The sequence below is a fragment of the Papio anubis genome, chromosome 8 (genome assembly GCF_008728515.1).
Source record: "Papio anubis isolate 15944 chromosome 8, Panubis1.0, whole genome shotgun sequence".
Classification (NCBI taxonomy): domain Eukaryota; kingdom Metazoa; phylum Chordata; class Mammalia; order Primates; family Cercopithecidae; genus Papio; species Papio anubis.
The window spans coordinates 8,069,018-8,095,853 of NC_044983.1; the positions used below are offsets into that span (position 1 = coordinate 8,069,018).

A 26,836-nucleotide genomic window follows, 5' to 3' on the forward strand; every position below is an offset into this window, starting at 1 on the left:
ATAGCAATATATCATACAATTATTATGCTGGAGTCATTTGGACATTTCTGCAGGGTCTTCCTTAAGCCTGATGTCTTGAAAGTTTAACTAAACAGAGTAACAAAGAAATGATGGGAACACATAATTCTGACATGTCACATTATGCCGGTGGTGAGTCTTGTGTCTGCTAAGGCTCTGTTCCTGTTCTGGATTGTGACAGGGTTGGAAAAGCAGTTCAGTACAGTATGAAAAGTCAGACAGGGCTGCATGCAGATTCAGCTCTGCCATGTATTGACCTTATGGCACCGGGCAAGTTAATTTCCTGAGTTTCCTAATCTGTAAATTAGGAATAACAAGTACTTTTTGGGTTGTTGCGAAGGTCTAATGAGCTCCACATCCACCTCCACAGTGCGTCACCTGGCATATTCTGGCTACATGATACACTCTGCCACTCAACAAAGATGTGTTATCCAGGAGCCATGCTATTGTGGAGGAACAATGGGGAGCATAACAGGCATGATCCATGCTGTCATGAATTTCCCATTCTGTCAGGGGACACGGCACAAAAACAATTAGACAACACTTGGTGGTAAGTGTATTGAAGCAGACAATTGGGTTGGGTTGGAGAAAGACTACTTCAGGCAGGGGGTCAGAAAAAGCCCCTCCAGAGAGCTGCCAGTTATGCTGAGTACAAATGATGAGCAGGAACCAACTTCGGAAGAGCAGAGACAGCCTTCTGGGCAATGGGAGGAGCTGGCACAAAGGCCCTGAGAGAAGGAAAGCCTGACTTGTTCCAAAAAGTGAAAGGACCCAGCATGACTGGAGCTTGGCAGTTGGGGCAAGAGAGGATGGAGAGAAAGGCAGGGCCCCAATTGGGAAGGGCCTGGGGGACCCCAGGAGCTTAGATTTATTCCAAGGGTAGTGGGAGGGGCTGCAGAGGAAAAGCACACGGCTAGCCTTGCTTTTGAAGAAGGTCCCTTTTCTGTTGCACAGGGAGGGAGGCAAGGGCTGAGCTAGGAGCAACTGTTGGAGGCTGTGGTGGGCCAGGTGTGAGGTTATGGGATGGAGAGTGTTTGGGGAAGGATGCAATGGACAGATTTGAGGTCTTCTGGAGCACGAGCCAACACGATGCAATAGGGCCACTGGGGGTGGTAATAGAAAGAGGGGTGGTGGTTTCTCACTGGGTGTGTTGGGAGGAAGATCTATGGGGAAGCAGGGGTTGGGGAATGGATGAAGAGCGATGGCTCTGTCCTCCTCCCTCCTTTGGAAATTCTCCGGTGGCTCTGTATGAACACTGGCAGGCGCCAGGCGTGGGGAACTTCCCTTTCCTCCACAAGGCCTGGGGCGACCTTTTTGGCCACACTCCTGCTGAGGAGTCCTCCCCTTATAGGGCTCTAATGGCCACTTCCCCATCATCACAGCACCACCCACCACAGGCCAGACCTGCTGGGGATAGGTTTGCAAAGACGCCTGCCCTTCAGGAGCTTATGGTCTGGCACTCCGCATCTTAAATTTTGTAACAGATGCATACACAAGTTCCTCGGGAGCATGGAAGAGGGAGTAACTGTTTCTGGGGGCCTGACAGAGGGGGTAACATTTGATTTGGTTCTTGTTGGATGAGTAAGAGCTCACTTGAAGGAGAACATTGGGAGGCTTTTCTGGACAGTGGGACCACAGATACCAAGGAATGGAGGCCACAAGAGCATGGAGAGGGCAGACTGAGAGCATCTGGTGCCCAGGGCACAGGGTGTACTGTAGTGAGTGTGGGACAGTGGTGGTGATGAGGAGAACAATGAAAATGATGATGTCAAAAATGCTCATTAAGATTTTAGGGGACCTCAACCATGTGCCAGAGACTAGTCTGGGGAGGCTACATGGATTAAGGAACCAGTTAAAGTCCCACAGCCGCCCTCTGAAGTGGACACTTTTTATTCCCATTTTACAGACATTGAAATGGAGGTGCAGAGAGGCTAGGTACCATGCACAATGCCTCAAGCTTGGAAGTGGTAGAGCTGGGATCTCTACCTAGGGAGTCCTGCTCTAAAGCCTGTGCCCATAAGCAAGGACGGCTGTGGCTGAGTCTGGAGGAGACAGGTAGATTGGTGTGGATTCTGTGGGAACCGGCCACTGCTGCCAGGATGGAGCGGAGGGTGGCATGTGCCGTGACCAAGCTGGGCATGTCAGCTCCAGCATACACATGTATGTGTGCCCCAGATGCCATCACACTGACATGGTCAGAAGGCAATGTTTCTGCCTCTTGCTCCCAAAGTCTCTGCCCACGATTGGCTTTTTGCAAATGTTCTGAGTCTTCCAGAGCCTCTTAGGTGAGCCTCTTCCAAGCACTCAGGGAGAAGCCTCACTGCCCTACTATGGAGCTAAGCTTGGCCTGGCCAGGAAGCAAGGGGATGGGTCTGGGACAAGGACCCTGCAGCTCCCCAGGACCCTGCTAGTGAGAAAGACACATATGAGCTCACCGCCCTTTGCCTGGCCTTTCCTTGGAGATCATTTCTATCCTGACCCAGAGGTCAAAAGAGCTTATCTAGACAAAGACTTTAGGACAGGATGGGTGGCTCTGGAGAATGAGATGGATGTGGGATGATACTGTTATCATTTTGGCCCCCAAACATTGGAAGACCCTGAGATTATTGATAGATAACAAGATTCTAGCATCTTCTAAGGCTGCCTGTCTACCTGTCTCCCCACACATAAAAGCACAGAATCTTTGTGCTGGAAACAAGGATTTGAGAAAACGTGCAGTTCAACCCTTTTCTTTTACAAATGAGGAAGTTGAAGCCCAGAGAGATCAAGGGACTAGTCCAAGGTGATGGACTCAGTGAGAGGTTCACGGTGAAAACCCAGTGTCCTACATTTCCAATATGGTGCAGGTCTCTTCGGTCTCCTTAGATCTCTCTGGCCCTGAAAAATCAGGGCACCTCAGGAACCCTCAGAGGAAACCCCAGGTGCCCTCAGATATCCTCTGAGCCATTGTGTGCCCCTCAAACTCTAACTCAGCAGGGGGCAAGACTGGGCATCCCCAGGTGGGATCAGGCTTGTGCTGGGGCTGGAACCTAGAGTGACCTCTACCCCAGAACGTGGCCAGCTGATGCCACGTAGGCCATTACTGCTCAGGGGACACACATCGGGAACACACTTCTTCCTAGAGCAAGGAATTCTCTCGGAGATGATCAAAAGCAGACCTCGACATGTTGCGTAAAGTCGCGCGGTCCCACTCTACCGTGCAGCGCTTGGCAGGAGCTCCTGGGAGTGGATGCTGCCCATCAGGCCATCCAGCCCCCTCCCCGTTTAACACAGGGAAGCCAAAGCACAGAGAGGGAAGGAAGCTGCCCAGGTCACACAGCAAGGAGGATAATTAGAAAAGCCTCCTGTACTTCTTGCCACCCTGGGCCTGCCGTTGAGCAGGTCACACAACACTTAGAAGACGTCATCCAAATGCCATGCCTCTCCCAGAGGGTTCCCTGCCCCCACCTAGACGTCCATAACCACAGACACCAGTACCAAATCTGTACCAAAGAAAAGCATCTTTGCTAAGACAGGGAAGCATGAGAAAATTGTAAACCCTGCATATAAACACTGGTTTTCCTTTAAACAAACCTGGAGCTCTAAGATAAAATTAGGGATCTTGCTTTGTGTCTCTTCAGTGCTAACTTCCTTGCTAGTTTTCTTCTTTCTCAACTTTACTTGCAGGCTCCTTTTATATCAAAAGCCCTTCCAGAGGCCTGTGTTTGAGCCTCATATTCACCTCTATTTCCAGCGAGAGCTTGGACTGTGTCCAAACAATTCAGAAGGACGATTTGCTTTTCTCTGCTCCCATTAAGCAGAAATGTCTGTGCCTTTCTTTTTGGCTCCAGCCTGGCAAGCACTTACTTCTTCTTTTCCCTGGTGAGGATGAAAAGCATCCCACAGGAAGCATCAGCTCCACTGCTCTGTCTCCCTGACCAAGTATCCCTTCTATGGGTAAAGCCTGCTTCTGTCCCCAGGTGGAGGGAGGGCCGAGGGGGCCTGACTCTTAGTGGTTGGATCAGTTGTTGGATCAGTTGATCAGTTGAATGGCCTGCTCTCTTTCCTGTCCCCACAGTGAACGACATCCACGTCTCTCTTTGTGGGAGATTTCTTTTTTTCTTATATGAAAATACTTTCTTGTCTCTTTCCAATTCTGTTCATATGGGACATTAGCTGTCACCCTCTCTAAATCAAGGACACAAAAGGTGATTACTTCAAACTTTGGGATCTTGGTTAAAATAGGGTGACGCTGCCACCCAGAAAGGGGTGGTGATTTGGTTGTGTGAGGTGAATGTATTGGATCTGAGCTCAGCACCAGAGTCATGAATTTTCCATTCCATTTCCTTAGGAATGAGAAGTAGAATTTGTTCCCAAAACAACCAATCCACTACATCAAACGACATTACATAATGAATCACCTGATCCAGAGTTGCAGGGAGTTCCCATGTCCTGGCCACTTGCCAGTGCTCCACGCTCTCTGTGGACCCCAAATTGAGCACAGCCCCTCCTTCTCCATGGCTATTGGTGCCAATCTTGGGGTTGGCCATCTCCAAGGGACACTGGGCTTTCAGACCTAGCAGCGCATACCTCTGCCAGCACACGAGCTCCACTTCTGGGTGCTCGTGGCATTGCTGTGCCTTGACCCTGAGCAGTTAAATCAAGGGAAAGATGCCCAACTCCCTGTTGACCCCTTTCCCCGGCTGGTTTGCATCTTCACCCACAGCTGAGATGGAGAGAGACGCAGAGCAGACCTGCCTGCCTCCTCCCACCAGAACACGGACTTGGCCTCTCCCACTTCCCCCAGGGACAGCCTTTCTCTAACTTTATGTTTCTCTTCTCGTTTTGAGGAGATGCCATTTGGAATCTGCTTGGCGTCTATAGCAAGTCCTGCTCTAGCTCCAAATGGCTTCTTGTTAAACAATACATTAAACCATTACCCTGTTAAACGGAGTTTGCAAGAATTTTAAACAGAGACTTAAACACTCGCACTGCACCACTCTGGCTTGAACCTGCATGCCGTTCTGAGGCCCTGTACTGAGGTCGCCCTACCAACTAGTGGCGAGAGGGAGGGTTCTTAAAGCAGCAGAAAAAAAAAAAAAAACAAACCAAAACAAAAAAAAACAGGAGAAAGGCAAACTCTGGGTTTCATGACAGTGAATACAGATGAAGCAGCAACTGGGGACTTGGAAATGTTTGCACATGAAATGCTGGAACAGAGAGACATGAGCGCAGGCTTCCTCAGCCAGTGCAAGTGAGCGAGGTGGCTTCGTGGGGGCAGCTCTGACACCGGCAAGTTCAGAAGCCTGAGCATTTACTGCAGGTGGACCACTGACTCTCTTATTCAATAACTTCCCTAATCACCTACCGTGTGCCTAGCATGGTTCCCGGAGCTGGGGACAGATATAGCAATGAACAAAACAGAAAACCCTGCCCTCGTGGAGCTTCTGCTTCGTGTAGAGAGATAGGCAATAAACAAAGCAAATGTTTTCTCTATTAGAAAATGGAGTGCACGGAGAGGAAGAAAGCTGGGAAGAGAGAAGGGAAGGGAGACAGAGCCCTGTGCAGTGAATAGCTGTATGCAGCTCCCTATTGGTCTTCAATAGGGAGACCAGGAAGGCACCATTGAGGTGAGGGCGGGGCTGAGCTGTGTGGGAGGGGAGGCGGCCAGGCTGACAGACACCTGGAGGACAGTGTCCTGAGAAAGAGGAGTGGCCCAGACAAAAGCCTTGAGCAAAGGAGAGCTCCCAGTGTCTGAGGGCAGCCAGGAGGGAGAGAGGAGGAGGACCTCTGTAATGGGTACCAGGGGCTCCCCAGGAGGCCAGCGGGGAGCCCTCTGCTTCCAAAGCCCGGCCTGCCCAAGGGTCTTGCCCAGGGAGCTGCTCTTCTGTGAGATTTCCCCCACTTTCCCACATGGGGAGTCTGGGTTAAGGAGCCCCCCTCACAAGTCAGCTGAGCCAGGACGCTGCAAGAGAGACTGCTCAGATCTCTCCACTCTCATCTTCTCTGGGCCCCAGAAACATGCCAGGAGACAGAAGGGCCTCCTGAAGCCCATTTCAGCTCTGGCCTAAGGGAGAGGAGCGTTGGGGGAGTCACAGTAACATGTAGGCAGCAGCGGTCCTTAATTATAAGACACTCACGTCAGAGGCCATCAAGAACCCGAGACCTTGTGGGAGCTCCCAGCTGCAGGAAAGACCGCGGCTAAATGACCTCCAACAGATCTTTCCAATTATTTACGAATCTGAGCAAGAAAAGCCCAGGAGTTTCACGAATACTGTCTTCTTGTTTATGTCCCTCTCACTACTGGGGATGCACTACTCAGGAAGAGGCTCCAGAAGGGACACTGGGGTGACTCCCTGTGAGCTGTCCTACCCCCTGCCTTGCTAAGACAGGAAAGCATGGTTACGGGTGGTGATTACGGCGGTGGGCTGGGGGAGGGGGGCACTCTCTGAGCTTCGCCTTTTTCATCTGGGAAGTGTACTCCCATAGACCCATTCGATACTGGACCAGTCTGAGGTGTAGGTTGGTCAGAACACCAAGAGGAGTTCCAGGGGTCTGGAATTTGCCCAAGGGCCATCCCGAGCCAAGGTTTGGGCCTGGACCTGACCAAAGGAGAGTCCTGACTGCATTCCCGGCCTCTTGCACCCCAGGCTGCCAGGCCCTGGTGCGAGTGCTGCTGGCTTCTCAAACCTGTTATCTTCAACACAATCGTGGGGCCCCCGTCGCAGGTCCTCCTGCCTCGTGCTGCTGCTGGGACCCCATCCTTTTCCTCACCCCTTGCCCTCAGCAGCAGTCGCCAAGGACTTTGGGTCCTTCTCTGCTTATCAGGAACCTCCACAGACTTCTTTTCACCTGAGAGGAAAGGTGCCACCCTTGAACACCACGTGAAGCCCCTAATGGGGGCAAAGGGACCTGGTTTTGCACACCTGCTCTGCATTGACGGCTGAGTGCACCAGGGCCGATCCCTCTCCCTCCCTGAGCTTCAGTGATCGTGTTTGTAAACCCTAGTGATCTCTTCTATCGCAGAGGGGTGTTAGGAAGCAGAAGTGATGACATTTGCTCTTGGCAGAAAGGAAGCGCCCAACAGCGATAGCTGAGGGGTGCACACGGCCTCCACACTTACCAAGGCTTTGGCTGAGTGAAGTGCTTTCACCTGGCAGGCTGTGTCTCCCAGGGCACTCACGGCAGAGTACCTGGCTAAGGGGCAGGGCAACGATTAACCTCTGTGAGCCTCATTTTCGCCTTATAAATTGAGAATAACCCTACCTGCCTATCTCCTCACAGAGGATGCTGGGGACCCTGGCCAGGCTCTGCGGGTACAGAGATGAACAAGGCAGACAGATTTCTGTCCTGGGGCTTACGTTTTAGTGGAGGCAGGCAATGAACAAGTATATGAACAATGTAATTTCAAATATATATTGAGTATGAATACAGAAACTATATATACACACACACACACACACACAGAAAAGGTGACATACATACACACCCTCTATATATTTACTCTCTCTACATATATATATAGATATGCTCACCCTCTCTATATAGATATATACTCTCTCTATATATATACAGGCATACACACCCTCTTTCTCTTCTCTCTCTCTCTATATATATGTATATACATTCATCGTCTCTCTATAGATATACTCGCCTTCTCTATATGTATAAATACACACACCCTCTTTCTATATGTACACACACACCCTCTCTCTTTCTCTCTCTATATATACTCGCCCTCTCTCTATATATATATGTATGCACACACAAACACCCTCTCTACATATACTCACCCTCTCTCTATATATATATACACACATATACACACATATATATACACATACACACACACCCTCTCTCTCCATATATGCTCACCTTCTCTATATATATACACACACGCACATGCACACCCTCTGTCTCTCTCTCTCTCTATATATATGTATACACTCACCTATCCTCTCTCTCATATGTATATGCTCACCCTCTCTATATATATAATCACCCTCTCTCTCTATATATATATATACACAGCCTCTCTTTATATATGTATATACACACCCTCTCTCTCTGTATACATATACACATGCACACCCTCTCTCTCCATATAATATGTATACACGCACACACACACACCATCCCTCTCTATATATACACATACCCTCTCTATATATACATATACTGTCTATATATACACCTCTCTCTAGTGCTCTCTCTCTATATATATATACACACACACATATATATAGTTACCCTCTCTATGTATATGTATCCTCTCTCTGTGTGTGTATATATGTGTGTGTATACATACTTACCCTCTCTTGTGCTCTCTCTCTATACGTATATACATATTCTCTCTCTCTCTATGTGTGTATATATATATACTACTTACCGTCCATCTCTCTATAGACATATTTTATACAACCTCACGCTCTGTGTTTATATACATATTCTCTCTCTCTATATATATATATATACACACACACACACATATATACACTAACCCTCTCTCTCTACACACAGGTATATATACAATCTCACCCTCTCTCTACATATATATACATATTCTATATATATATATGTGTATATATGTGTGTTTGTATATAACACACACATACACACACACATACACAACCTCTCTCTATATGTATATATACTCAGAATCCATGTTTGCTCACCCACGGCTTTCTTTCAATACAGATGTATATTCTGAGGCTATGGAGAGTCAGTGCATTCTGCTCTCAGGTCTACATGGCTATGTACAATCTGAGCCAGTCTCTGTATATGTATGGATACCCATGTCTCTATATCCAGAGACATACTCACGCCCGTCTGTCAAAACACAGCCGCTTCTGAGAGCAACAGGGCATTGTGCCTGGTCAGCTGTTGCTCCTCAATGAGAATGGATTTCCTGGCACTCTCCAGGGACAGCAGACAGCCATCTCCACAGTTTGCTCCAGGCCAACCAGGATCCAGGCACCCTTGAGCCTTGTGCCATGCCAGCTGGGTGGCTGACATTTGTTCTAGAATCTCTAAAGTTTGCCTTTATGCAGCTGGCTGTGAAGATGGTATTTTGAGATCCCTGACAGAATCTTAAAAAGAAGAGACAAGTGAAGCAGGGGGCTGGATTTAGCGTTCCTCCTCCTGGGCCCTTTAAACCGTGGTGTTTGACCTTGAAACTCCTTGAGGGGAGGTCTGGTACCTCCCTGTTGTCCACCATATTCCCAGAGTGGCCGCCAGCCCCCAGTAGGCTGCTCAGAAGAGCCCAGGGTCCAGGAGAGCCACAATGTAGTTTCTCACAGCTGTAGAAGAAATGCATTTGGGACCAGTGCTGAAGATTGCGCTGATGACTCTTTCTTTAGGAACTGTAGGTTCTTTAGGAACCAGTCAGCTACTGTTTGTCGGAGCTGGACAGATGGTGTCTTCATGGCCTTCCCAAGGTCCCTGCAGCTGTACCTCTGGGCCCCTTAGGATACCCACCACTTCTCAGGGGGAATTCTTTGAAAGGTCTAAATCTTCAGTTATTAGACACAGTCAAGTTCACTGTTTGTTTTTGAATTGATATAGAACATTGAGGACATACCCTATCACAGTTTCAACCTCAGCGCTATTATATTTGGGGCCAAGTCATTCTTTGTTGTGAGGGGCTTTCCTGGGCATTGCAGTATTTAGCAACATCGCTGGCCTCTACCTGCCAGATGCCAGTAGCACCTGCACCCTGAGTTATGACAATCAAAAATGTCTCCAGATGTTGACAAATGTCCCCTAGGGGCCAAAATCACCCTGGTTAAGAACCATTGCATTGCTGTTAAATGGGTGATTCTGGGTGTTGTAGACTGAACATGGCCCCCTAAGATGTCTATCTCCTAACCCCCAGAACCTATAAATGTCATTTTATATGCACAAGGGACTTTGCAGATGTGATTAAGAACTTTGAGATGGGAAGAATATTCTGGATTATCCAGTTGGACTCAGTATAATCACAGGAACCCTCATAAGAAGGATCCAGGAGATCAGAGAGACAGAAGGCAGTGTGACAATGGAGCCAAAACAGAGATTGGAGGATGCTACGCTGCAGGTTTTGAAGATGGAGGAAGGGGCCATGAGCCAAGGAATGCAGGCAGCTCTAGAAGCTGGAAAAAGCAAGGAAACAGATTCTCCCCCAGAGCCTCCAGTAGGGAGCACAGCCCAGCTCACAGCTGTGTTTTGGACCAGTGAAATTCATTACAGATTCTGACCTCTAGAATTGTGTGCTAATAACATTTGTGTTCTTCTCAGCCATTAAGTTTGTAGTAATTTGTTACAGAAGCCCTAGGAAACTATCACATTGGGGAAGGTCGATTTCACTGAGCAATGGAAGGAACTGTGCCCTGCTGACCTCAGAGAATCCAGGGCAGATAGCAGAAAAAGGGGGTTCTGTTCACAGCATCCTGTGGTCAGGGCATCAAGAGTGTCGCCACCTGGATTTTGCATTTGTGGCATTGATTGGGAAAGTGTGTCTGTGTAGGTGTCAGCTAAGGAATCATTTGTTGGGTGTCCACTCTGTGCCAGGCATGGAGGTCACAGGAATGGATAAGACAGTGCTTCTATCATCAATAATAAATGTTAGCGCTATCCTCAGGGAAGTCACAGTTAAGGAAGGGAGACAGAGAGACTGCACAGAAAGTGTGACTATGAAATAGTCTCTATGGCCAAGCATGGTGGCTCACACCTGTAATCCAGCATTTTGGGAGACTAAGGCTTAAGTTCGAGACCAGCCTGGGGAACAGAGCAAGAGCCCCCCTATCTCCCCAAACAACAACAAAAAGCCAGGTGTGGTGGTGCATACCTGTAGTCACAGCTACTCAGGAGGCTGAGGTGGGAGGATTGCTTGAGACCAGGAGTTCATGGTTACAGTGAGCCACGATCACACCACTGCACTCCAGTCTTGGGGACAGAGGAAGACTCTATCTTTAAAAAGGAATAGTAAGGCCAGGCGCAGTGGCTCAAGCCTGTAATCCCAGCACTTTGGGAGGCCGAGACGGGCGGATCACGAGGTCAGGAGATCAAGACCATCCTGGCTAACACAGTGAAACCCCGTCTCTACTAAAAAATACAAAAAACTAGCCGGGCGAGGTGGCGGGCGCCTGTAGTCCCAGCTACTCGGGAGGCTGAGGCAGGAGAATGGCGTGAACCTGGGAGGCGGAGCTTGCAGTGAGCTGAGATCTGGCCACTGCACTCCAGCCCAGGCGGCAGAGACTCCGTCTCAAAAAAAAAAAAAAAAGTAATAGTAAAGTAAAATAAAATAAAAAACTGATATGGGGGAGAAATGCACAGCATGCAGTTGAGATTATGGAGGTGAGAATCAATGCATCCTGGGGGGCTCAGAGGAGGTCCCCAGCAGGAGGCGATGCCTGGGCTGAGCTTGGAGGATGAGCAGGAGTTGGCCAGGCGAAGATCAGGAAAATCATTCTAGGTAGAGGGAATGACATGAGCAAGGATAAACATGGCATGTGTATGTGGGCTATGTGTCTCTCTTGGCACCCACCTGTATGTTGGTGGTGTACATTGCTCTGTGCTAGGCACTGAGCTAAGCCCTTTCATAGCCACTTGACCTTTGATCCTTACAGTACCCTCATGAGGGGGCACTCAATTGTTATTGCCTTTTTGCAGATGAGGAAATGGGGATGGTATCCAGCCTCATGTGGCAGGAAGATGGTGGCAGCTAACCTGGCTCTGGAGCACACCCTCAGAACCACTTTGCCCTCCTGTCACAGGAAGCAAATTATTGTCACTAGATCTTGAACATGGGACCAGGAGCCTGACCCAGACACAGAAGCCCTGGGCCCCATGAATGGGAGCTCGGATTTGAGCCTGCTGAGAAGGGCTTTCAGCTTTGTAACTCCACAGCATTTGAGCCTTTGGACATCAAAGTCATCTTGGGTGTATTGGATTTGAATCCCCTCTCCAACAGCTTAATTTTGTAACGGTCTCAAAATATAGGTTTTATTATTATTTAGGTATGGCAGAACCAACAGATCAGAGGGAGCCAGCATAGAAAAGATAGTTTAATATACTCACAGATCCCAAGAGGAGGGGACAAGGCATGCCACAGTGCAGGGTCACACAGAGAAGCACCCAAGTGAGTCAGGAGACAGAGGGGAGAGGGGAGAGCTATGGGCAAAGGCTCCTGTTGTGGTCTCCACAGGAAGGAGTGGGTAAGACAGGAAGGCTGCTTCGGATGGCTAGTCTGATTGATTTCTGCAGGCCTCAGGGTTGTCTCTAGTTGTCTGGTACCTGGCCCTGGGGAGATGAGGGCAGGTGGATAGTGACCGGGAGGGTGGGAGCCCATTCAGGAGATGGTTGGGAGATGTGGGTCTGGATGGATTGGTCTGCATGTGAAAGGCATGCTCATAGAAGAGTTTTTTACTTTCACTAAGAATTGGCTAACCCTGGGTGGGGCAGTCCCTCCAGGGTCAGCAAGGTCCCCCCCACCCCTCCCCCAGAGATGTGAAAGTCTCAGAATAAAAAGACTTGCTTAATACAGTAATCTTAGGCAAATTCTTTTACCTCTCTGAGCCTCAATTCCTTCCTCTGTAAAATAGGGACACTGACAGGCATTGTCACGGGATTATTGTCCCATTAAATTCAATGAAATACGCACAGAGTCTGGCATACTTAATGTCTGATGCACTGAAACATTCAGGAAATGTGAATTCCTTTTCTTCCCTGTCTTTAACCCCCAAGGTTTTCTTCTAAATGACAAAGGCATAAATGAAAGCTCCCAGGGAACTCCCTTTCCCGCATTTGGAGAGCACTGTGGGAGGTCATGGCGGCTAGGGATGGGGGCCATGATCCCTTCCCTTGTTTGCCTGCTTAAGAATTCAAGAATAGCTGTGGACTCTTTCATGAGAAAAATAACCCACACAGTTTTGCATGTAATTCCAGAAGGACCAAACCAAATGCCTGCCCTGCCCTTAGGGAGCTAGCATTCACCGTGGAACATAGTAGAACTAAAAAACCAAAAGTAACAAGTAAGAGAAAAGTTGATCACGGTGGTATGAAATGCTACGGTGAAAAAAAAGCAAGAAGGCAGGAGGGAGTCTTGAGGGGTATCTTAGTCCATTTTCTGCTGCTATAATACCACAGACTGGGTAATTTATAAAAAAATAGAAGCGTATTTGGCTCATGGTTTTGGAAGCTGAGAAGCTGAAGATTGAGAAGCTGCATCTGGTGAGAGCCTCCTTGCTGTGTCTTAACATAGCAAGAGTGGGGGGAGAGAGAGAGAGAGAAAGAGAGAGAGAGAGAGAGAGAACTCAGGCCAAACTACTTTCTTTTTTTTTTCTGAGACACAGTCTCGCCTTGTCGTCCAGGCTGGAGTGCAGTGGCGCAATCTCAGCTCACTGCAACCTCCACCTCCCCAGTTCAAACAATTCTCCTGCCTCAGCCTCCCAAGTAGCTGGGAATACAGGTGCATGCCACCACGCCCGGCTAAATTTTTGTATTTTTAGTAGAGATAGGGTTTCGCCATGTTGGCTAGGCTAGTCTCAAACTCCTGACCTCAAGTGATCTGCCTGCCTCGGCCTCCCAAAGTGCTAGGATCACAGGCGTGAGCCACCATGCCCAGTCCAAACTACTTTTTAAAAGTCAGGAACCCAGTCCCTGGATAACCAACCCACTTCCGTGTTAACTGCACCAATCCATTCAGGAGGCAGAGTCCTCATGGCCTAACTACCTCTTGAAGGCCCCACCTCTTAACATAATGCTACAATGGTGATTAAGTTCCCCACATCTGAGCTTTTGGGGGACACATTCAAAGCATGGCAGGGAGTTGCAGTTTTAAGTGTGGTGGTCGGGGAGGGCCTGGCTGAGAAGCTGATCTTTGCATAAAGGTCTTGGTGAGAAGATGACATTTGTGTGACAACGTAGGGATACCAGGGGGGAGAGCATTCCAGGCAGCGGAACTAGCAAGTGTGGCTGGAGCATGTCTGAAGGGCCAGCAGGAGAGGACCCTAGGGAGGGCAAAGAGAACTTGACAGATTAGATTTAAGAACAGCTTACCCGTTGGAGGGGGAGATTCCTGGGAGGGGAAAGCAGGCTGGTCCCATGGGTGACTATATATACGTGTGTGTATATGTATATACATATATATATATATATATAGGGCAGGGCAGCCCTGCTGGCCCTTCTGAGGACTGTAGCTTTTACCTGGGGTGACTTAGCACATCAGTGAGGACAGGCTGGCCATGCTGCAGTTTAAAATACCTCCATAGTTCCAATGGCCTTAAGCATTTTCGATTTACTTCCCGCTCGTTACCTGTGAGTCATGGGTCCCGGTGGAGCAGCCTCTTCCTGGAGCATGGGTGAGCATCCTCTTCTGCCCGGCAGGGCCACACATCCCTTCTGCTCACGTGTCTGGCTAGAGCAAGTCTCAGCCACACCTCAGTCCAGCAGGGTGGGCGTGTACATCCTCCCACACAAAAGGCGTATTGAAAATCAGTGACCCTTGATGGTCTACCAGGCACCGGAAGCCACGTGGAGGGAAACATTGTAGCTTAATCATGTTGGCTGCTGTAGTGTGGATGGAGTGTTGAGAGGAGGGCAGATGCAGAGAGGCCAGTTAGGAGGCCATTCCAGCAATTCAGGCAAGAGAGACAGAACAGAAGTGTTGCCAGCTTTGCAGTGGCTTGAACATCTAGGCAGGGCCTCCCAGGGGTGGGTCCTTTGCTGTGTAGACCCACAAATTTGACTTTGTCAGTGCTCACAGAGATGATCAGAGGGCTGACATATGATAACCAAATTAATAAGAAACTGATGTATAAGCCTCAATGATAATTCTTTAATTTGTGGTTGAGGATGGAAAGAGATCTTTCCCAGTGATTCAAAAAACAATCTGAGTTTTGGATTCAGGCAGGCCCGTGTTCAAATTCCAGTTCTACAACTTCTTAACTGCTTGATGTGGAAAAGTTACTTAATTAGTCTGTGAGCCTCTCTCTTCATCTTGAAATCAGTCTACTGCTGCTGATAGCATGCTAAGGAAGAACAATTAATTTATGTGCAGTGCCTAGCATAGAGTCTGGGTCAAGGTGGCTACTCAGTAGAGGAAAGATATCAGTGTTATTGAATTTACTAGAAACTAAAAGATGACATGATATGCATGAATTCAGAGGCAAAAAAAAAAAAAAGAGATATTTCATAGAAACCATGGTAAGACCTGATATTCTTTCTCCCTTGGCCTATCTCGCTTATATTAAAGAGTTTTTTGTCCAGCCAAGGGATGGTGTGATCGCCCAGATTTTGGCTTTTCTGAGATATCCAAATTCTCCTTTCTTATGTTTACACGGGATCACTTCGATCAGCCTTGGGTTTTTCCCAATCTCGTCAGCCACATGTATGTCAGTCCTGAGGGCTAGGGCCACAGATGTGATTGCCGTCTCTTCTCTTTGACCCTTCTTTTTTTTTTTTTTTTTTTTTTTTTCTGAGATGGAGCCTCGCTCCATCGCCAGGCTGGAGTGCAGTGGCGTGATCTCGGCTCACGGCAACCTCCACCTCCCGGGTTCAAGTGATTCCCCTGTCTCAGCCTCCAGAGTAGCTGGGACTACAGGTGCGTACCACCACACCCAGTTAATTTTTTTTTTGTATTTTAGTAGAGACAGGGTTTCACCATGTTGGCCAGGATAGGATGGTCTTGATCTCCTGACCTCGTGATCCACCTGCCTTGGCCTCCCAAAGTGCTGGGATTACAGGCGTGAGCCGCTGCGCCTGGACTCTTTGACCCTTCTTAAGGGTTCATCTGGAGATGTCAGAGGTGCATTAAAGTGACCCCATGTGGAAACCTCACATCTGAATCACACCCTCTTCAAGTACAGAAATGTAATGAAAACGAGTATGTCAGTGCTTATGAAAGACTGTGCTCAAAGCAACCCATTAGACCTGAAGTTATTTGCCATTAAAATGGCAAAACCACAATTACTTTTCACCAGCCTAATATTTCCTGTGTACATATTTTCAACAAAAGTTTTAAAGGAAGATTGCTTTTTTGTTGTTGTTTTCTCATTAGCACTAAGGAATTTAATTCTGCCTGATAACCAGGTAGTGCCCTGCATGTGAAGACCACATCTAGAAGTACAGCATTGAATGTAGAATAGGCATTGAATTTGGAGACAGGCCCTTCTAATTTGCATAGACACTCACCAAGCTTTTCAAGAAGGATGGCTGATCCTGACCAGTGGTGTGCTGGTAAATGTTTAACAACCAACATTTAGCAGGATTTGGTGGAGCTCTGATTTGTACCATTTGCCAATTGCTGTGGTGTAAATACTCCCACCATGCCAATTTCAAGCCTGCAACATGACATCAGCCAGCCCACAGTTTAACAATTGGCCAACTCCAGCACGCACAGATCCAGATTCTGGGGAGTGAAATAGTCTCGGGTTTCAGTATGAGCTCTCTTGCTTACTAGCTGTGTGGCCTTGGGCAGATTATTTAACGGCTTTGAGCCTAGCTCATAGAAGGCATCAGGATGCTTGTTTTCTTCCCTCTTGGTGGCCCAAATAGAAAAGTACGTTTGTCACATCACTCCCTTGCCATGTCTCCTGGGGGGAGGCGAGGACGGGAGACAGTGGGCTATGCTTAGAGAGGCAGTGGACGCAGTTGCCTTATCGTTTTCTGGGAACATTTCCAAGAAGAAACTGGACTTTTTTAAAATGTGGGAAGACAGAGGGAAGTTTGACAGATGGAAGGGGAAGAATTGCTGTCTAAAAGGAACTCATTGTGGGAAAAATACAAAATAGGAATTTGAAAAGCAGATGGTGGAGATCCCCCAAATGTTAGCTTCCCCAGGAGGGAGGGAGGGAGGGAGGGGGCCCAGGTTGAAAGAGGGAGATGTTGTCCTTGATGTGCAGACCGACAGATAACCAGCTAAGCCTGTGTCTTGTTTGGAGCGTCTCTAGAGAACCAGCCCACTGGGGTACAATGCCACAGAATTACATAGAATGCAAATATCAGGATATGGCTGTGGCCACATCCACGTCTCTTCACTGCTGGTTCGGTTTCCTCATCTGTAATATGGGGATAAGAAACCTGGCAGGAAAAGGCTGCCATAAAGAGCTCAAGAGATGGCAGGAAGAGAACTGGGGAACAGCTAAGGGTGGGGTGTGAAGAAGGACAGAGCAGATCCCAATCCCAGCTGTCACACAGAGCCAGGAGGAGAAGCACCAAGGCAGTCCTCCGAATGCTGCATGACCTGAGCCACAGGTCTCCACCGGGGCTGATTTGGGAGGAAAGCAGGTGGTGGGAGAGTGAGGAGGGCAAGTGGCCTGCCTTCGGGAAGCTTGGAGAAGATGAGACAAGGAGAGAAGGGACAGTTTCAGGAAAGGATACAGGGTCCAGGGCCTTTGCTGTGTAAATGGGAGAACCTTGACCCTGGCTACCCACTGATGGGAACAAGCCAGGGAGAAGGAGCTGGGGAGGAAAGAGGCAGGAAGCTGGGATCTGGGGAACTGCACATAGCTGACTCTTCCCACTCCTGTCCTGCCCCATGCTTAGGTCCCTCTTCATCAAGTGTGTTTCTGACACATAACTTAGTGGTGGGTATGGGCTGACACTCTCGGGCAGAGAGTAGGTGAGGCAGGGCTGGGCCTTCACCTCCCATTCTGCAAAACACATTCCTGCAGTTGAGCCCAGCTCTGGCTCAGGGGCAGTTGGTGACCATCTCTAGGCACTCCTGCGGCTTTCTGGAGCATGTTTTCCTCCAGGTGCTGCGTTCAGCCTGTAGGGAGCTCTGGACATTGTTTCCTCCTTCAGGTACCCTTATTGGAGATGTGACTGGCCCCCTGATGCAGCTCCACCCTGACCCATCCCGGTCACAGCCTCCCTGCCTGGCCTGACCCCTTCCGTGGCACCTCCTTGCTCTCCCGCCTCACCTACTCCCTCCAGGTTCTAGGATCTCATCCTTTGCAAGACGCCCTGTCACTGTGCTTCTCATTAGGTAGGGCACCCATAGTCACACGTTTTGCTTTGTTCCCCAACTGGCCATGACCCCTGGGCATTGAAACCACCAAATAGGACATTCCCTGATGACTGCCCCTCTGGCTTTGTGCCATCGGTCATAAGGTGTGGCCATTCCATTTCTGGAACCTGAGACCCCAGGGCTGGTAATCAGAGCCCAAAGGCCCTCTCTCCAAGCCTTTCTCTGGGGAGTTGCCCTTCCCCAGCCCCCCAGCCCCCCAGCCCCAGGGGTCTCTGGTCCAGTGACCTCCCAGCCAGCTGCACTGCACTAAGGTCAGCTCAGTGGGCATGCTGCCAGCCCTGCCTCCTGGTCTGCACCAGGGAAAGGGAGCTGTGAAGGTCACTGCTCAGAGCTTGTCACAGCCGAACGTGAAGTGTGTAACAATTTCTAGTCTGATCTTCGGAATACAGAAAGCGATGGAGCTGGAAGTGGAAGGGAACCATAGATGCTCCCAGGCCTGTCCAGGAATTTCACTGGGGGCCTCCACAGCCGGTTCCTGTGTGCTTGGGTCTTACCTAGGAGAATGCATTGACTTTTGAGTTGACTTCAGACAAGAAGGAAATTTTCCAAGTGAGCCACTGCAGAGAAGGAAGAACCTGCACTCCCTCCCTCTGTAACAGAACACACAGCAAGCTTTGAAGATGAATCACTTGGCGGTGGTTGTGCGTGGTTCTGTCCGCACAGTATGCGTCTGCTCAGGCTGCGGTCACAGAGCACTGCAGATCAAGGTGCTACTGGTCTGAGAAGTCTCTCCTGAGACGACTTCCTTGGCTTGTAGATGCCTGTCTTCTGGCTGTGTCCTCACATGGTCATCCCCCTGTATGTGTACCTGTGTCCTAATCTCCACTTCTTAGAAGGACCCGGTCACATAGGGTTAGGGTCCATCCTAATGGCCTCGTTTTACCTTAATCGGCTCTTTAAAGGCCCTATCTCTAAACACAGCTACATTCTGCGGTCCTAGGGGTTAGAGCTTCAGTATATGGATTTTGTGGGGGAGACACAACTTAGCACCTACCTCCCCAGGCCCTTCTCAATAAGAAAATGCATGTAGATGCTCAGTGAATCCTGCCAGGTTCTCTGGGATAATCAGGTGCACGGATGGGGAGGGTTCAGAGCAAGAAGTGCATCTTCTGTCCTAGCTTCCCATCTCCTGCCCCAATTGAGTCCCCAGAATTCACAGGCTGTCCTCAAGGCACCCTTTGCTCATGGCCCTCTGAGGAAGAATTGCAGTGGCGATCCTGTAGGGGCTGCAGGACTTGTTCAGGGAAAAGATGCAGAAGTGGCTGAGCCATGAACATGTGGTCCCTTGACCAAACGTAACGATGTAGACAATGTCACAGACACGTCCAGATGAGTTCCTGGGGGGCAGGCTGAAGACACGTTCATTGATGCCCTCCATCACAGGTTTTTGAGTCCCACCAGGGCAAGGACTACCCTCTGTTAAGCATCCAGTAGAAACCTGTTCCCAAATGGGGTCCTGAAGTGGGCCTGGCTTTCCTGGTCTCTTCTCAGGGATGAACTCAGCCTACCAACTGCATCAGCTCTGGTCCCAGAAAATGTGCCCAGAGCCTTGGATAGAATGGGGAATGCTTTGGTGATGAGGTGGATTAGAAAGTGATGGGGGTAAGAGTTTTGACATCCCCCAGGCAATTCCCCTCCTTACAGGATCATCCCTGCCTCTGTTGCTGGCAGAGAGAGAGAGGGGCAGTCACTTCAAGGGCACGAGGCCTGTACACCCACTCCCCATTGCTCTGTGTGGCCAAAGGTGTTCTTTTTGATCTTGGGCAGGTGGTGGAAGTTCACCTTCTCCTTTCACTGTTTGGAGCATTTCACAGTGTCAAGGATGTGGCCTGGCGTTCCAACTCTGAAGATCTAATGGCTGGACACCAGAACAGGCTCCCACCATTGGAGAAGGCTGACGACCTTCAGTACAAAGGACCTTGAGAAAGGTGTTGCCTGCTGGATATCTGGAAAACTGAACTGACAGAGGGACCAGATGGAGAAAGGATGGAGAGTGGCATGGCAGGAAGCATTCTGTCTTCACAGAGATGGCCAGTGGTTCTCAGGACAGTCTTGAGGAAGCCACCCAAGCCCCTGCACCTCTGCTTCCTGTGGAATGGGTGGGTTAAAGTGGATGGTCTGAGAAGCTCCCCTGGATAGAAGGTTTGGCCATTCATAACTTGACCAAGTCAGGAACAGATGAAGCAGAGACTTAAAACTGAGCTGGCCATTAGCTCTCTAGCAGACTCCCCAGTCAGATGCCTGGAATCACAGTCTTCCATGGGACCATTTCCCAAGCCCTCCTTGTAAGTTAGCAGTGATGTCTTGCAACACTGAGGAATGTTTGTGCAGTACCCTTGGGAGAAATTCTAGAAGCCTCAACTGCAGTGCCTGGTCAGCTAAAACAAGAGTAGTTTCAGCACCACCGCCATGAAGGGAGTGGCAGGAAGAGAACACCAGTCTTCAGAACCATAGCCACACATCTGGAAATGGGGTAGGTAACTCTGAAGGCGGAAGAATGGAGAAGAATTCTATTTGGCTTTGCAATTTGTGGCTGATGGGCATTTGAATTCCCATTTATTCATAATTGGTGTGAACAGGGCCAATGTCACAGCACAGAGAACAGCAAAGTCAGAACAACGAAGGCTGAGGTTGATCCTAACTCTGCACCCCAAGTCTGTTCGAAGCATGCTCAGAACTCGACTGGATCTGACCAGGTCCCAGCAGAAGCTGAGCTGCACCTTCTTGCTTTATGAGCTCAGCACTTATGCTTTTCTGAGTAGAAGGTAATAGAGTTTATCAGAAGGAACACAACAATCAAGCCTTCTTCCCACTCAGCTCCCATAGAACTCCCATCTGATTACTATGGGTTGGCAGGACCTACGAGATGTTCATGATGAACATCAAGCAATGAATTCGGCTGGAGAGCAAGGATGTCAGGAGGATGTTTAATGGAAATTTTTGAGGGTGCTTCAGTGCTGGGTCCAGACTATGAAGGTGTGATTTCAGCCAGGCGCGGTGACTCATGCCTGTAATCCCAGCGCTCTGGGAGGTCAAAGTGGGAGGATTTTTTGAGCCAAGAGTTCGAGATCAGCCTGGGCAACATGTTAAAACTCTGTCTCTAGGCTGGCCACGGGGGCTCACGCCTGTAATCCCAGCACAATGGGAGGCCAAGGTGGGCAGATCACTTGAGGTCAGGAGTTCAAGACCAGCCTGGCCAACATGGTGAAACCTTGTCTCTGCTAAAAATACAAAAATTAGCCAGGTATGGTGGTGTGTGCCTGTAGTCCCAGCTACTCGGGAGGCTGAGGCAGGAGAATCGCTTGAACCTGGCAAATGGAGGTTGCGGTGAGTGGAGATCATGCCACTTCACTCCAGCCTGGGTGACAAAGTGAGACTCCCATCTCAAAAAAAAAAAAAAAAAAAAAAAAGAGAGAGAGAAGAAGCAGAAGAAGAAACTCTGTCTGTACAAAAATTAAAAATAAAAAAGTTAGCTGGGCTCACTGGCACATGCCTGTGGTCCCAGGTATGGGAGACAGGAGGATCACTTGAGCACAGGAGGTTGAGGCTTCAGTGAGCACTGATTACGCCTCTGCACTCCAGCCTGGGTGACAGGGTAATAAAACCCTGTCTCAAAAAAAAAAAAAAAAAAAGTAATTGTACATCGTCTGCCCTCCAGAAATCTACAACCTACGTCACGTTACACCTAAGGGAAGTTCTCCTCCCTGCTGCAGCCTAACAGACAATGTGAGCACTAAAAGTTTCCCTGACCAACCATGTGCAGCCTCTGCAGACACACATGAGATGCACTGTGTGTACCACAAGGGAAGCAGGACATGTGTCATGTTCAGAACTTTCTAGAGAAGTGAAAGGAAAATTGCCATGAATGCTCTTTAGATGTTTTCCAGATAGATTTCCATGGAGAACTTGGGATTGTGTTGCCCCTGTTTGTTTCAAATCTCCATGGTTGTTATTACTATCAAAGTGACACATGCCCATTGTAACAGTTAACAGACTTTTTTATTGCCTGTTCTTCAAGCTAGGACTCTGAGCATCATTTGAGATGATGGAAGGAGGGGGCCTTTGTGAGACGCGCGAGGCAGAGCCAGTGCTGGGAGAGTGTCACGTGGCAGAGGACTTGGATTCTTCATTGGGCTTTGGAGAGTTGTGGGGAGTTGGGCAGGTCCCAGGGAGAGACAAGCCGAAGCCTGGCGTTCTGGGGAAGTTTAACTGGTGTCTTGATGAATGGGGCTTCTGGATCTGATCTTTGAGCTTAAGGGAGAAAATGACTGGGTAACTTTGATTTCAACCTGGAAGAATGTCGTGGGGAAACTGTGCTCTGTGGGAGGGTAAGGCTTTCCTAAGGAGGTCATTGCCGGTGGGACAGCATTCGGCCTCCTGTTGCATTTACTTACATTTAGTTGTGAAATTTTGGGAGGAAAGACCAACAAAAGAGACCCCAGATGGACTGTGCAACTGATGCACGGGGAGCTGGGGGTTGGTAATGGAGGAATCTTGCTCAAATGGAGATTGTATGACAGCACTCGAATAATGACTGGTTGTTCACGGGTGGATTTGGGGAGACTTCAATAACAATGGATTGTGTTTCATTTGGTTTAGTTGCAAATATCAAGTAGTCAGAGTTGTATATAAAATTGCTCTATGGCAATATGAGTATGACTTGGGATTAGGCACACTCAGACTCTCTGAATATTTGCCCATTGTGGGAGGAAATGCAGGGAGTAAAGTGCAGAGGCCTCAGAAGCCTTGGAAAATGAGTAAGGGGAAGAGGCACCCCCAAAGCCCGAGTGACACCACTGCTGAACCCAGAGGGCAACCAGAGAAGGACAGAGCTTCACAAGTCAAGGCTTAAGAGCACTCTGAGCAGCAGTCGGTTGGAGAAAGCAACAGGGATTGTGGAGAGACCGAAAAGACCAGAGTGGGTGTGAGAGGAAGTCTGTGAAACGGGCGAGATATCCCAGTGTCCTGGATCTTGGTGGCCTTGAGTGGCAGGTGGGGGAGAAGCTAACTGGAAGAAGGTTCAGGAAAGGGACTTTTGGGACTTTGAGTGAGGTGAGAAAAAGGCAGAAGCATGATTCCAGCACCTTCTCAGAGGAGAACAGTGTGGAACTCAGGGCAGTGGGTAAACCCTTGGTCTTCACAATTGGCGATTCCTCCTGTGGGCTCCTCTAAGAGAACAGGCTACTGGTGACAGGGACACCAATGCCAGCCACACATCTGTGTGCCACAAGAATCACATGATTCCTTAAGACTGAACCCACAAAGGCCTGCCCATGGCAGATGTGGCCCCACCTCTCAGCCCCCTAGCAAAATACACTGACTCAGTGTCACCCTTGAGCCAATGAGCTCCCAAAATGGCAAATGGGGTTGTTGAAACAAAAGCTCCATCTCCCGAGTTGTCAGCGTAGGGAGCAGCTGTGACCTCCAAGTTCGGTTCCTGATTCTGTGTTTCTTTCTCCCTCCTCCTTTAGATCGTGGTGTATGTGGGCGTCTCCTCAGCCGGCAGCTTCGCTGTACCCTGCGGTTGATGTCCAAGGTTTTGACTGTGTGGGTTTGTGTCTTTCCGGCAGGTGTCTCCTCTGCAACTTCCCTGATGTCCCTGGCTTGGGTGCTAGCCTCCTATCACAAGCTGCTGCGGGACTCCAGGGACGACAAGAAGAGCATGAGCTACAGAGGGGCCGTCATCCAGCTCTTCTGGCGCCTCTTCACCATCTCATCCCGAGTGATCTCTTTTGCCCTCTTTGCTTCCATCTTCCAGCTCTATTTTGGGATCTTCGTGGTGGTTCACTGGTGCGCCATGGCCTTCTGGATCATCCATGGCGGAACAGACTTCTGCATGTCCAAGTGGGAGGAGATCCTCTTCAACATGGTGGTAGGGATTGTGTACATTTTCTGCTGGTTTAACGTCAAGGAAGGGCGGACTCGATATCGAATGTTTGCATATTATACGATAGTCTTGACCGAGAATGCTGCCTTGACGTTCCTTTGGTATTTTTACAGAGACCCGGAGACCACTGACTCCTATGCGGTGCCAGCACTGTGTTGTGTCTTTATTAGCTTTGTGGCTGGGATCGCACTGATGCTCTTATACTATGGTGTGCTGCATCCCATGGGGCCACGAGCTAAGATCCTTGCCAGCTCCTGTTGTGCCGAGCTGCTCTGGGGCATCCCTTTGCCCCCCGATGTTGAGCCCATGGCGCCTCAGATCCCTGGGTACCGGGGGACCCAGGTTACGCCCACCAGAGCCGTAACGGAACAACAGGAGGATCTCACGGCTGACACTTGCTTGCCCGTTTTCCAAGTGAGACCCATGGGGCCCCCTACCCCGTTGGGGCGTCCTTACCTCCCAGAAGGGCCCCTCATTAAGATTGACATGCCAAGAAAGCGATACCCAGCTTGGGATGCTCATTTTGTAGACAGGAGGCTGAGAAGGACTATTAACATTCTGCAGTACATCACCCCCACCGCAGTAGGCATTCGATATCGAGACGGACCACTCCTCTATGAGTTGCTACAGTATGAGTCTTCACTCTAAGAGCATCTTGACCCAAATTGAGAAGGGGACTTTAAGTTTGGTTTGCGGCAAACACCGCTTGCAAGAAATATAACCCTCCCTTCCCCCAATACACAGAACCACCGCCACCACCACCAACACCGCCACACCAACACCACCACTACAAAAGAAAAAAAAAATTAATAAGTCACAACCCCTTCAAATAAGCTTTCTTTCCAGTCGCTGTATGTATACAAAGATATTCTCTATGTTTTGTAAGTAAAAACAAAAAGAAAACCTTTCTTTTGTTTTTTACACATAAGAAACAGTATTGAAAAATCCCACGCTATGGTTCATAGAGTGGAGAAGGAGGAGTTGTCTCCACTCCAAAAGAAAAAAAAAAATGTTTTTTACCTTACACCAAGTGTAGATCATTTATGGGATTGGTGCTGATTGAAAGAACAAAACAAAACAAAACAAACACAAACAAACAAAAAACCTTCAACTGCCTTATGCCCTTAGGTGCTGAGTTTCATTAAGTACTGTCACGTTTTCTCATGCAAAACTCTCTGGTGATTTTTGCACCAGGAGAGGGGAAATTAAACAATCAAATGAAACAATCTAAAAGTGAAACAAAAACCAACCAACAAAGACAACATAAAGCAATTATTCTTCCTATCTGATTATTTGTATTGAAGAAAACAAATTTACCAAAAGTGAAAGCATAAAACCCGTCCCTCTTTTCAGTTTCTCCTCCTCCTCTCCGGACCTTCTCCCCACTTCGCAGAGCCTTCTAGGAGCTCGAGGGCTGTTTGAAACTCAAATGGCTGGAGCAGCTACTTGAAGGCTGACTATGTGCCATTTCAGCATTTGCCTAGCAAGAATCACATTTGTTTCCCAGTGAAAAGCAAACCAGAACAAAACAAAAAGCCACCCCAATAATTCGGTAAGGACAGGACATTCTAAAGCAAATTAAAGGAGATTTCTATATACATAATCAGTAATAATAAAACTCAGCATAGTAGCAAAAAGAACGACATCAATTTAAAGGCACAATACTTAATCAGTGACTGGCAACAATGATTAGTTCCATCATTTTAAGGCTGTGAACGGTAGACATTTATCACATGTGATATTGTGTAAAGCCTCTTCTGTTTCCATTTGGTGGGAAGCCTTAAATTGATCTGGAAAGAATTCTTCATTTTTCATTTGTGCTTTTTTTAAAAAAAAAAATAACACAAAGAGGAAAACTAGAATATATATATATACATATATATAAAAAGTCAAAATTGTAATAACTGACCCATTTCAAAGACTGTTTGGTGCTTCTGTCTTTCACCGTTGTGGTTGGCTGAAAATCATTCAGCTCACCTGGTGCATCTGGGTTGAGTGGGAAATTTTGTGTGTGTAGTATGTGTGTGTTTGTGTGTGTATGTGTGTGTGTGCCCATAGCACACGTATATATGTGTGTGTCCCTGCTGCAAAGTCTTGCCAGAGATATACAAAACTGATGTAAGATGGACTTGGATTACGGATTGGTTCAGCAGAGCATGGGGGCAGGGGCTCTGGAGTGGCAGGGAAGGGATGCCGCCTGCCCACGAGCCCTGGTTTGGGTGGCGAGACTCACAGCAGCAGCGGACTCCAGGCCTTAGAGGCCGTGCCATTTGGGTGAGGATTTGATTCCACTGTTTATTTTCTCATTGTATCAAGTTGAATTTCTGCAGGTGTTGCAAGTATGTTCAACCATTTAAAAACTTTTTATTTTTCAAAGTATTGTTCCTTTAAAGAATATTTCTGTTCTAGGGCATCGTTTCAATCCCATCGTATCTCTACTTGGGCACAAAACAAAAAAAAAACAAAAAAAAAAAAAAAAGGAAAAGAAAAAAATCACAAAAAGATATATATATAAGTATATATATATATATAGACACACACAATATTTTTAAGTAAATACTGTTAGTCTTTGCTGTGTGTAGCTGCGATTTTTTTTCCAAATATATACCTGTTTAGGGTGCAAGACCTCACATTGAACTATTCTTAACACAAGTTCAATAACTGAGGGATTTTTTTAATGTTTGTGGAGTTTTGTTTTTTTTTTTTTAAAAACAATTATTATTCAGTGAGGCTTCTCCTTCCCACCCCCTTCATTGTTTATCTAAAACCTTTTTTTTTAAAGAACAAGTTTCAAATATCAGTTGTGAAACTGAATGCTCTCTTCTTTGTCTGGACTTCCTGGACTTCATGCATCCTTACTAAGCATCGTGGTGCTGTCCTCTCCCCGTCCCTGACCCGGGGGTCCCCTCGGGCCTCCCTGGTGGGCAGGAGGAGGAGGAGCCCCC

At 48.3% G+C, this 26,836-nt stretch overlaps 1 protein-coding gene across 1 annotated transcript in view; it reads left to right on the forward strand.

Annotated features, from left to right (window-relative positions):
- XKR6 (XK related 6) overlaps window positions 1-26,462 on the forward strand; it is a 295,851-nt gene extending 269,389 nt beyond the window's left edge. The window contains exon 3 of the mRNA XM_009212509.3: window positions 23,575-26,462. Coding sequence (XP_009210773.2) covers window positions 23,575-24,539 — 965 coding nt within the window. The 3' untranslated portion in view covers window positions 24,540-26,462. The remainder of the gene's footprint in view (window positions 1-23,574) is intronic.
- Window positions 26,463-26,836: the final 374 nt, after the last annotated feature.